We start from the raw sequence: 13464 nt of genomic DNA on the forward strand, positions 1-13464 counted from the left end.
ATACAGAATGAGGTAACTTTCTTTGTTTCACTAAATAGAATCCAATTAACAAATTTATTTCAGAAGAAGTTTAATGAGTTTCTGAGCCATTTGTCACCCTAATATTCGAAATAAGTTTCAACTACTGAGTTTATTGCTTGTTCAATGTTCTAGAGTTAATTATAATATCAAACATCTAACAAGAACATTATTAATACAACATCAAAAGTGGAGCCAGACTAGTATTAATAATCATCTCAATTTTATAATGACAAATTCTATGACACACAATTTCCACTCCTAATATCAAATTATAAAGTACCTAACATTTATTCGATTGAATAGTTTCGAAAATGTTCAAGATTGGAGATCTAATTGGAAAAAATTATAGAGTCGGAGTATCTGCACTTCCTATTTAAGAAGCACAAGCAGATCTTTTAATATAGTTTAGAATTTAGTATTTTGGATTGGAGAAATGAGCTCCAGGAAACAAAGAGCTTCGTAATTCAACATTATAAATATATTATTGAAAATAATTATTTATTCATTCATAATAATAATATGGTTTATTCATTCTCATTCTACAATAATTCTGCCCTATGAAATTCCCCTCATTATCTAATGAGTTAGAAATTAAGAGCGTACATAATAGAAAAAGCCATTGACTGGGATCTATTCATTCCTACCATGTAATGTATCATACATTATAAGTAACATAGATGTTGTAATAGGACATGAACTTGAAATCATTTTTTTTTTTAATTGCGGTTGATGCCCACATGAGCTTTTTGTCTGTGCATGCATGGGTAATGGAAAGTGCGAGGGTGAATTTTGAGATGATAAACGTCCATGCCTATTCGATGGGATTCGGCGGATTCGAACCCGCGACCAGGTAGCACTAGCAGACTGAAGGGTGCAACGCCTTAGTCAACTTGGATACCTGGCCGGCCATTGATTGAAAAGTGTTATAATCGACTGAAACTTTGAACTTTCAATAATTGGGATAGATATTCGTACTTCGAAAAATAGATGTAGCAAATTTAATAGAACAATCCGTTGCAATTGAATTGAGAGAAAATCGTACTCAATATCGCCTGAATTCTACACAGAGTAAAAGAATCAAGAATTATCTCACTTACTGAGTAATTTATTTCAACTATAAAGCAGAAGGCTCCCAAATTTTGTAACTACATAATACAGGAAATAATTGAGGGAAATTCATGGTACGTAAGTATTCTACTTGGAATAAAAGCTATTAATTATTATTTAACCAATATGATTTATAATGGAAAATTCTACTTTAAACAGTGACTAAAACTTCTAAGCATTCAGTACTAATCAAACATTAACCCAATAACAACAATATTATAAACTAAGTCCATCAACTGAATTTAATAAGACTGAATTTCAAGTTATAATTATTAATCATTTAATCCATTGAATGGTACTATTGTGGGATAGAATTGAGATAATATAAATACATTACATGATTCCTACTTAAATTAAAAACATTCAATAGAAAAAAGATTCCTTGAAAATTTAAGAGTGGTACAAAATTGCAAATATATTGCAAAACCTTACGACTTTCATTCCATTTCTATTTTTTATTTTTCTGAACCCGAAAAGGTTAAGAGCTGAAACGTTATTTTGAGAAATCCTCCACCATGCTTATACTTTAAGAGAGTATAGGGTAACCATACAAAATAGTAATTTAGATTAAAGAAGGATTGATAAGAAACATCAAGTCACTATCAAATGAATTGAAATTTGTCTAGTTTACTAATTATTAGTCATTCTTGGTTTAAAGGTGTGCAGAGATCAAATCAACTGGACAATAGAGATTGTGTGCCATCGAAAATAGTTAGAATTTTTGAGAATAAACAGTCAAGGGTTGAAGATAAATTCAAGCTTTATGAGGTAAGAAGTTGAGATGGCTAGATCTCAACAGTGATAATCACCAAAAATGATAAAACATACATGTAGGAAATTCATTTTCAGCAGACGAGCTCTAATTGATAAAAATGAATATATTTCAATAGAAATCTTGATATTCTTGAGTAGCACTTTTCACCATAGAAATAATAATAATAATTTCCTACAATAATTGTAGTAGCCTTAATATTGTGGTAATTGAAGAACTCTATTTTTGACATCAATACCACAAAGTAGGTTGCTATTTCTTATATATTTAAATACGAAACCATTAATATTAGTCATTGAATTTTATTACAAAGAATCATTGTTAATTATAATTAGTAGTTTACTTGAAGTCTTATAGTAGGCTACTAAACTACTAATTATATTTTCATCAATTACTAGCATTGAAAAAAGTAAATTCAAACTCTTTACCTCATAAAGTTGATCTAATTTGCATAAAATGTAATTTGGGAAGTTAGAATACTAGTCCGGTACCACCAGGAAGAGATTAGGGGGAAGTGTGATCAGGCATATATATATATATATACAGAGTGTCCCGACAATGAGTTAGCACAGAACCATAACGTAGTTGAACGAGCTAAAGCAAACCACAATAATTGTTTATGGCAAAATGTCAACTTCATAGTTTTCCGTTAATCATACATTTTCTTTAAATATTATATTTCAAGCACGGTCTCATTTTGTGAATGAAATGTGAACATTTCACAAGTGAAATTGACCGTTTGAATTAAATACATCTAAAAAGGAGTTTGTGATTAATGCAATTTGAAGCATTCTTTGAGTGATTACTTTTGTTAAGAACCAAAAATGCCGGATTACAGGAAAACTGCGGAGAAATTTACATTAAGCAAAACAAAATTCGATGTCTTGAACAAGAAGATTAAGACCAAGTATTGTGCTTGGTCTGATTGTTGATTCATATTCTGATTCAATAATAGAAATCAAATCACGAGTACAACTCAATACGTTGTTGTGCTCTAGCCCCGTTCCTTGATATGCTAAGAAATACTGCAAAACTAGAACAAAGTGCAGAAATAGACCTTGGAACAAGCTAACTTATTGGCCCGGTTGCACAAAAGCCTGTTGAATTTTAATCATGATTAAATGTCACGAGAGTCAATTAGAGAAGGTTCTCTGATTGGTTCTCATGGCTTAACGGTTGAAATTCAATAAAATTTATGAAACCGAGGCTATGCGTTTTTATTCTATGAAAGCATAGATAGAACCACAAAAACTTGTTCTAATGTATTGTAAGATACAATAAAGCAGAATAGGCCCTAGTATGTTTTTAATTTAATGATGGAACAATAATTGTGGGCCGAGTTTGGTTTGTTTGGTGCTGGAGACACTCATTTGTGGGACACTGTATAGAAGGAGGAAGCGTGTGAGAGAGGACACTGAGACTGAGATGGTGGAGTGGAGTGGCGTACCTGTGGTCTCACCTGGGTGAGCGCCTCCATGCGCTGCTTCAGCTCCTCTTCCATCTCAGGCAACTTGGCGTACTGAGCCAGCTTCTGCTCGCAAAGCTCCAGCTTCTCCTGAATGGCACGTGTCTTCTCCTCCTGCAGCTGTTCAAACGCAAAACATTGCCCGGTCACAAATTTGTTCGCTGATACAAATGTCAATTCAATACACCGCAAAAAGCATAATATTATTCAACAGTATACAACTCATCAATTACCAGTATGTAAATAAGAGAAAACCACTCTTTCACTTGTTGTGCCCGTATTCATTAATAAATGAATGAATATCCAAATAAAAATTAAGGACAGAAGTAAGCAATATTAGTTTATGGAAAAACTGAGTATTGAATCAAATATTTCATGAGATCAAGAAATGAGAATCATTCTGTTCTTGATTCGGTGCAATGTAAGAAACATATTTGTTGATTTATAATTCGGTTTGAAATGAAATGAAAACATTCTTTTTATTAGAAATTTAGATTAGGTTCAAATCTCAGAATGTATCTCTCTCTCTCTTGGGTTAAAAGCCGTAGGGCTGGTTGGCAGTAGCTCTCCATGCTTTTCTGTCGACCGCTTTCCGCTTCAGCTCGTAGTATGATCCACATCTCATATCCCGTAGCAATTGTTTCATATACTCCAGCCTAGGTCTTCCTCTCATATTCCTTCCCTCAACCATTCCCTCCATTATCCTTGTCAGTAGAGTGTCATGTCTGATGATGTGGCCAATCAGCTGTGCTCTTCTTTGCTTGATCCACTTCAAGAAGTTCCGGTTCTCTCCCACTCTCTCAAAAACTTGCTCATTTGTAATCATATCTCTCCAACTGATCTTCATCATTCTTCTGTAGCACCATGCCTCGAATGCAGCCAATCTTCTTTCCTCTCTCACCCCCATTGTCCACGCCTCACTTCCATATGTTGCAGTACTCCATACATACGTTTTCAAAACGGTAATTATCAAAAATGACGTCAAGGATGCTTCATTGTAAGACTTTCCATCACAAATCGAGTGTGACTGCCGAATAAATGAATGAATGAATGGGACGCGCGGCGCCGACGGAGACCAGACCACCACATCATTGATCAGTAGTTGCTGATAATAATTATGGCCATAGATTGACATTTTTTCAAGCAACTGATCGACTCTGTGGTGGTAGGCCTATCCGTCGTCCGATTTTTTTGACAATTTCGATTTGTAATGAGCGAAAGTTATAATTGAATGTCTTGGCCAAAGTAAGAACCATTATTAGGTTACATTGACCAAATATAAACAATGTATAAACATTGTATATATAATGTATAAACAATGTAATAAACATTGGCCAAGTATGAACACAATCGGTCAAACTGTTCTTGAGATATTAATTATTTTTTAGAAATAAAGAATGGCGGATATCTGGTAAACAAAGCGAAATTCGAAAAAAAATGTTAATCTTGTTCTTCTCTTCATTTTGACCCATTAAATCATTCAATAGAGTTTAGTAATTTATATGTGGGACACCCTATAAAAATGAATGCCAACACTATTCTAAATTTCTCTTTCAATCATTGCTTAGCTTCGAAGTTATGTAACAGTCATATTTCTAAAATTCAAGATAAAATTCGAGCTTGATCGAATCCAAATCATTTGAAGGCACTGAGGAGTCATTACAGAACACAGACTTTCTAGCACATAAGAAATTTGTGCATCAAGTAGTGTATACAGTGTACATGCATTGCTTATCTCAATTATTGCAATTACTATAGCAGAAGAACTCTTCTCATCCAACGCTTCCACAGAAATATACAAATTCAAATACGGTGAGCATTATCAAAAGTGAACTTTATGTTTATAATACTATCTTTGAAACGTGGTTTTGCTATGAACCAGTTTTTCAAATAGTACAAAAACATGCAGCTCCAAGAGCTTTTGTAAATTCTAGTAAGTTTCTCCAGAATAATAAAGACACAAATCGTATGTTTTCTTATAGCAGTAGAAGATAAACAATGAAGTAGTTGACAATCACAATCCATAATGAAACTTGCTGAACTGAGCTCAAAAGTGGATGAAAAAGAATGTGCAGTAAGTATGAAAGACAGAAAATACATTCTGGTTGAGAAATAATGATGGTTTTAGATGTGATGTGAACAGTAACAATGCTAAACAATTTGCTCTTGCTACCTATTCTATTCAACATTCACTTGACGCGAAATTCAAAACTCAGAAGTATGAAAAAAATCTACGTTTGGCCAATACATTCATTTTTGAACTCCATTACTTATGAGATATTCACAAGAATATTTCGAATTCGATTCGGAAAGGAATGGAAGTGAGAGGGTAATGCAAAATTGAAAATAATGAATGAATATAAATTTTTTTGCGTGAATTGCAAAATTAAATTATGAAAATTAGCAATAAGAAAAGAATCATGAGACAATCCTCTATTGACGGTTAAATTTCGGAACTTTCAAATATTTTGAATTGTGCTATTTTCTTAGACATTTATAACAAGAGTACTGTATTGTATCTTGAGTCCAAAATTAGTTTAGTTTAGTTTTTAGAGTGATTTTTGAACTAAAAAATGTGAAATAAGTAAGTGACAAATCGGTAAGATGTGGCAGGCTGATAAAGTTGTCTCTTTTCTGTTTAGGGCTAATTGTAATATTAAATAGAAATAAAAATCTCAGTACCTTTTTTTAATTATTTTATCACAACATGTTTCAACATTCATGCCATTTTCAAGTTTTGACATGTCTCATTCAAGACTTGAAAATGGCATGAATGTTGAAACATGTTGTGATAAAATAATTAAAAAAAAGGGTACTGGGATTTGTATTTCTATTTATGATGAAATATTTTATTTCACGCATTCCCAATTTATTATCAATTGGATCATTCTATTTTGATTAATATTGGAGGTGGAGGTGGAGGGAGCAACTAGGCCCGACCGTGGCCCTGGACCGTGGCCCTGGACCGTGGCCTGGACCGTGGCCCTGGACCGTGGCCCTGGACTCTAGTTAAGTGATATTGTGGCATGAGGACTAACTACCTTGAGCTGGGCTTCCTTATGCTGTAGCTCTTGTTCCAGCTTCTCGTTCAGGTCGTGTAACGATGTCGACTCTCTTTGCGCGTTCAAATACCTCTTTTCTAACGTTGCTATCCTTTCCTCCTGCAACAACAACAGCAAGTTATTCAATTTCCAAATTCTTGAATTAACATTCAATAATATAGTTATCTACTTAACACACAACATGGGATTTTGTGAAAAGTCTATTTAAGCGGTCGTCACACCAACGTATGCTAGCGATAGCGAGCTCGCTCCCGCGGAGGTAGTTTTTCTGGAAGCAGTTCACACCAAAAAACGTCCGCCAGCGGTAGTTTGGTTTTGTTCTTGTTTTGATGAGGCTGGTTCTCTAGAAGTGGGGGAAGGCCGGCAACCAGAGTGCTGTACTTCGTCTCGTATTATGGGTCGTTTCCTCACTTCTTCAATTAGGTTCTCCATTGAAGCAATAGTTGATTAAGAATAGATGAAGATTAAAGAAATATAATTAAATAATTTAAATAAAATGATGAACAACGAAAATGACAATGCAACAACGGAAGACAATGCAAATGACAATAGCTCAATTCCGACTGCAACACAAAATGTTGCGTCGCTGTAGGCATGAAAATGACTCATTGTCACGTGTGAGTCTCGGTATTCTGCGCATGCGCTACCGATGGCGAAGTTCTGGAGTTCGCTTTCCATGTTATTAGATTGGCCACGTCAGACCGAGCTCACTACCGCTAGCGGTACTCCCACTAGGAAACGTTTCAAAAGTTCGCCTGGCTCGCGAAGTGAAACTACCGCCGAGGTACTACCTCCGCGGTAGCGAGCTCGGTGTGACCTGCACAACTTAATAACATGGAAGGCGAGTTTTTTGACTTCGCTACCGCCGCGGACGCGAGCTCGGTGTGACCTGCCCTTTACTGCACTCTGTGGCAGTCTGGGAGTGCAGTAGTTCAAGAGCTTTGTGTTAAACAGTTGATTTCAAATGTAGCTTTTCAACCAAGCCTAACTAAACTGATTGATTTCTAACCTGGTAAGATTATTAAAAAATGAGCTGGCTTACGTCATTCGTAACAAGTCCACTTACTGCACTCCATGGGAGTACAGTTCAAGGGTTTTTGTGTTAACCAGTTTAGATTCCAAACCTAGCTTTACAAAACCTAACCAATCCAAGCCTAACTAACCTAATTGACAGAAGCCCATATAGTGCAACAAACATTTTGGTTTGAATGTGCATCTGTTAATATTATTTTATGAATCTCAAGTTATCCAATAAAAATAAGGATCTTTTCTGTAGCGAAAATTAGAACTACTAGAACTACACCAAAGTAGAAATTGGACGGAGTACATTTCTTGGCACATAACGGAAAAGATACAAAAATAATTAGCTGAAATTAATGAAGAAGCCCTTCTCAATGATTATTCATGATATTATTCAACGTTTAAAAGGTTTTGTACCACGCTTTTGGGCTCTTTTTAGTCAACCGCAAGAAAATAGTCATGAAAGTTGTAGATGACAGTTGTCCACTGCTATTATAATGAAAAATAAATTCATATTTTTATAATACACCTGGCGAATTGAAAATGTCTATAGGTCCAAGTATTTCTATTAGGATAATATCAAGTTACCTAAATAAAATAAATTAATAAGGGAAAATTTGTTTCATAATTTTTAATTTTTGAGATATATGCGCCTAAAGTTGAATTCTTGGGGTGAGTCATATGACAAGTGGAAGCAAATAAATTCATGAAATTCTGAGGATAAATTCTCCAAGATATTGCTTGATTACTCAGACTATCAATTCTAGGGGAATTTATCCCATCTTCGAAAAATAACCCAATAATTAGAGTTATTATTTAGAACTGAAATTATTCTCTCTAAAATTGGTTATCTGAAAAATCAAGTATGTTATTCGATGAACAAAACCTTGAATATTTCAGAAAATTTATCCTTCCTTTCATGAATTTCATTGCTACCATTCTGAAATGGTTCCCAAAGATTTCAATTTTATGTAATCAATTATATCAATCAAAATAATAAAAAAAAACATTATTTGAAATCTCAAAATAAAATTTTCATTTCAATCAACAGAATCGTCGAAGCATTCATATAAAGAACTTTTCAAAAACTTGAAATCCACTTTGAATTGGGATCCAAAACATCATTATCAATTAGAAGTCGACAAGTCTGAAACCACTCGATTCTAAAAAATCATACCTGATCTTTTTTTTGAGCGTTGTTTTCTCTAAGGTCGTTCTCGAGTTTGGAATTGTTTTCGAGGGTCTTGACGAGTTCTTTTTGAGCCTTGGTGAGATTATCTTCTAGTTCTGACACTCTGCCAGTTAGTTCTGATACCCTTCGTTGCCACGTCGTTAGTTCACTACTCTGTAACATCAATAAATTCAAATATTAGAAACAACCAGAAAGGTCTATTCAGATAAAAAACGAGGTTTTCTCAACATAAAAAAATAAAGATAAATTATAAATCCAAGCAATAGAGGAAACAATATATCATTCATCTATTCAAGTACCGTAAAGTAATCAACGTAGAGGTGAAATACTACATGAATGGAATGAAATACTGTCTTGAAATGACAGCCAACATTTTTTGTTTAATAAATTTTTGAAATTCAACAAGAGAATCACAAGATTGATCACCATATCGTAAGTCCACTCTTAGTAGCTTTGAAATAATGTAATAATTCGTCACTAATATTTTTTTGCAAAAAATGAGTCATGCTTTCTGACTAATAGAATTCCTCTCTTATTCATTAACATACGAAGATGGAATGAAATAATATGAACAGTATTTTATAAAGTATTTTCCTCCAACATTATTCACTTTAATAAAAAATAGCATCTTATTGGGGATTGATTCCTTACAAGAGTCCTAATTCCTTCCCCTTTACTGAAAAACAGAAAGAATCCCAAATTAGTGCAATTGGAATTTGGTTTCAAAAACTATTTCTCAATAACTAAATTAGTTTCTCCATAATTCGAACCTAAACCAAGAGAGGAAACTATGGGAATAGAGTTCACTATTCCACAAATCTATGGAGACTCCACACAATAGGCCTACTGAATGTTGAAAAATGCAAAACAAAAACAAAACCAAGTTTAAACAAGTTCTAGTTTCAAGATATAATACAGTATTTCAGATACATAGAAAGAATTAGTTCAGTTAAGATTTCATAATTTTACTGAGATATAGGTTTTAGTGAAATATCATACCTTACCTGGTGTTAAGTGCATTGATGTAGTTAGGGTAGTTTAGGGTAGTTTTATGAAAATAAGTGGTACCTGTTTTTGTAGGGTGTCCTGCAGTTCAATGACCCGGTCAACATCGGAGTCAGGCTCGATGGCGCCATTCGACAGCCGCTGCTCACATCCCACAACACAAACAACATCCAACAACACTCAACATCAAACAAAAAGTCCAACAAACAATCACAATAATACTGCACACTGCCATAGACCAAATGTTGTGCATCAGCCACCTTCATCCACTGCTTCAGCCACTACTCATAGTTCAACGAGCAATTAGTCATAGCTGGCTTGGTAAATTCAATATCAACTTCAAAAATACTAATTTATTCTGGAAATCATTATAATGGGAAACAAGAATATTATTACTATAGATATATGAAGTTTCAACAAAATCATTAGGTATATTGGACAAAAGGCAAAAACGAATTATTATGATTTGACTGGTTTGCAGAATCAAGCACTGCGAATCACATGACGGCAACGGGAGCGATAGAATTTGTAAGCCGTAGTTCAATGGTTAAAAATGTAGCCGTAGTTCAATGGTTAAAAATGTAGCCGTCGTTGGAATGCTATTCCCAGTGGTGTATGCAAGGTTTAATGATACAAATTTAACAAAAAATAGAGATAATAATCAAAATCATGATACAGCACTTTGTTCTATCAGAATGACACCGACATCGATCCTTCGATCGGTTAATCGATCAGTTTAAAAAGTTATCAATCGAAAAGATAATAGATTGAAAACATTTTAATAAATACATGGTTTGTTTAAATCTACATTTAATGAAGATGGCTAGCATACAATACAATCAGTCAACAGCAGTATCGATAAAATTAAAGAAAAAATAATGAGTTGAATTAAATTTTGAAGGAATATTAATGCGAACTTTAAATCTGTCCAATGAAATTTCACAAAAATGTGTTCCACGTTGTTGAACTCGTTCGTTAGTAATGATTTCTTCTTAATGTGCATAAATTCACTTTTTTCACATTAATTAATCAAGTTGCATTTATAGAACTAAAAGTGAGTTCGATCTTTTTTATTTCACAAGTTATAATACGAAACTATTGGAAGCAAAAAAGATGAATTATCAATATAACTTCGAGTAGATTTTTCAGAGATTTGTAATTCTCTGTTGGAAAAATCTTTTTCACTTTCAGTATAGGCTACTTCAAACTTTATGTAAGTTAATTTTAGCTCTTAGATCTTCCAGTGTTGAAAAAAATGAAAATAATATGAGTGATATTTCATCTCATACAATTATTACTCCATTACTCACTACTTGCATGAACATTTGATTAATCGAACCTGAATTTAATAAATTTTAAGTCTTTTTATTAAATTGACAGTTATAAATTTAATCTTATTTATGACAAACGAAGTGAAAATGTAGTGCATTCATGGAGTTATGCAACCAACTAATGATTATAATAAAGGAGGAGGAATAAACTTTGATTATACAATCATAATGTGTAGGCTATATTTCATATGTATGACACATTCACATGCCAGGAATAGGGCACTTAATGAAAATGTGAGGTCATTCAAGACTATTGATGAAAAATGAATCGCATAACTCAATAACAAATTTTTGAAATTGGGGAAGGCAAGAGTAGAGAATCCATGAATATAATATAATACACTTCTACATTCTATCATTTATGAAATTTGAATTTTCGATTATTAAAAAAAATGATTGTTTCAAGAGTGTACTTGAAGCAAAATAATATGAGAGAACGGTTATAAATAAAGATTAATGATGATAATGGAAGAACTGAGTTGAAAAGCATCTTTATCGAGAAAATTCTATTCTATGAAGAAAATTATCCTTATCTGGTTTCTAGTCAATGTTTTATCAATTAATTGAAAAAATTAAAATTTGGCATATTAATTATAATATCTTCAAAAATATAAGCTTGAGAGTGAATTACTATAGATAACTGTATAAAGTTAGAGTGAAAAGTTCATAAAATACAGATATAAAAATAATACAATTTATATGGATGTATAAGTGAGGGAAATGCTATAATCATGCTTGAGTTCAGAGGGGGGAATATTGAACGGGTTTCAAAATCCAACCGACATGCTGTGATAGGGTGCATTCTCTTTATGAATCAGGGGGGAATAATGCAAATAACATGCAAAATAATGCTGAACATATTGCTTTATCCTTATCACAATTTTAATTTAGAACATATTTTTTACATATATTGCTGATATCCTTGATGTAAACAATAAATGGTATTTCAATACATAGGAAAGTTCAACTCAATTCAAATTTATTTTCTAAATAGCATGATTACTAGATATAAAACGCACAATAAATCCCCTATAAGACTGTCCATCTGTGTGACGGGGGAACACATTATGTAACATTTGTAGATCTAGCCTACCCACATTTCTGAGCCAAAGTTGAAACAATCTTACTTGAGCAGATCTTTCAGCTTTCACATATTCACCAAAGCATATAGAGGTATTATTATTTGATAGTGCACTGAAAATAGTATACAGAATGGGTGAAAAGTCCGAGAACGGCTTAATATCTCATACACAAAGGTTATTTGATGGTGGGTGTGATCAGGAATCCTACTCGAATTGAAAATTATACTTTAATGTGACTTCAAAAATCAGGTCCGCCATCTTGGATCCGCCATATTGAATGCAACTTTATTTTTTTAAATGGGAAGGTGGTCATGCGATATACATGATTTCGATACGGAATTTCAAGGAAAAATGAATGGTGAAAACCGCATATCGATATCTCGAACCGTTCAGAAGATATTCACATTATTAATCAATATCATGCATATCAGAAATGAGATACATAAGTGGTACTGATTAATAATGTGAAACCTTCCCATTTAAAAAAAATAAAGTTGCATTCAATATGGCGGATCTAAGATGGCGGAACAGATTTTTGAAGTCATAGTGAAGTAGTATTTTCAATTTGAGGGATCCCCAACCATACTCACCCTGGAATCACAATCTTTTATGAGATACTAAGCCGATCTCATACTTTTTTCTCTCCTTTCTGCTTCGAATAGTATTGATTAATAATGTGAATATCTTCTGAACGATTTGAGATATCGATGTGCGGTTTTCACCATTCATTTTTTCTTGAAATTTCGTATCGAAATCATGTATCGTATGATCACCTTCCTATTTAAAAAATAAAGTTGCATTCAATATGGCGGACCAGATTTTTGAAGTCATAGTAAAGTAGTATTTCTAATTTGAGTAGGATCCCCAATCACACCCACCATCAAATTACCTTTGTGTATGAGATATTAAGCCGTTCTCGGACTTTTCACCCACTCTGTATAACTAACCGTGTTATGAAGTTTAATGTACCGTAAAACTTAGATCTTAAACATTGTACTATTAAACCACTCCATTGTATCATACCACCACAGAGCTCATCAAATATAGTGGTTATTTTCAATTCAGCAAGTTAATGAATTTTCTAAAAATGTTTTTAATATTTCTTACAGCAAAATATATCTTAAGTAGATAAAATTGGCAAATTGTGGCATGAAATACAAAAACTGAATTGAGGTAACATTGTAAAGGTTGTTAAAATTTCTGAGCAGAGAAATAAATATTGACGAAATAATCAACGGTGCTGGATGAAAGGGATACAAGCAGGGTTTTTGAACTTTGTCAAACATTTAGAAAAATACATTGCTATAATTTTAGCTACGGGGGGGGGGAATGCAGAGGGGTTTAAGCGTCTAGAACAACATCGAATTTTGAAGTGGTAAATAATAGGCAGACCTATTACTAGTGCTG

At 33.3% G+C, this 13464-nt stretch overlaps 1 protein-coding gene across 1 annotated transcript in view; it reads right to left on the minus strand.

The window, feature by feature from the left end:
* LOC111044223 (liprin-alpha-1) overlaps window positions 1-13464 on the minus strand; it is a 306418-nt gene that overhangs the window by 60352 nt on the left and 232602 nt on the right. The window contains exons 6-9 of the mRNA XM_039432367.1: window positions 9708-9785; window positions 8625-8792; window positions 6407-6526; window positions 3348-3485 (exon numbers count right to left, since the gene is read on the minus strand). Of these exons, the coding sequence (XP_039288301.1) occupies window positions 3348-3485; window positions 6407-6526; window positions 8625-8792; window positions 9708-9785 (504 nt within the window). The remainder of the gene's footprint in view (window positions 1-3347; window positions 3486-6406; window positions 6527-8624; window positions 8793-9707; window positions 9786-13464) is intronic.

Source organism: Nilaparvata lugens, chromosome 7 (assembly GCF_014356525.2).
Source record: "Nilaparvata lugens isolate BPH chromosome 7, ASM1435652v1, whole genome shotgun sequence".
Taxonomy (NCBI): domain Eukaryota; kingdom Metazoa; phylum Arthropoda; class Insecta; order Hemiptera; family Delphacidae; genus Nilaparvata; species Nilaparvata lugens.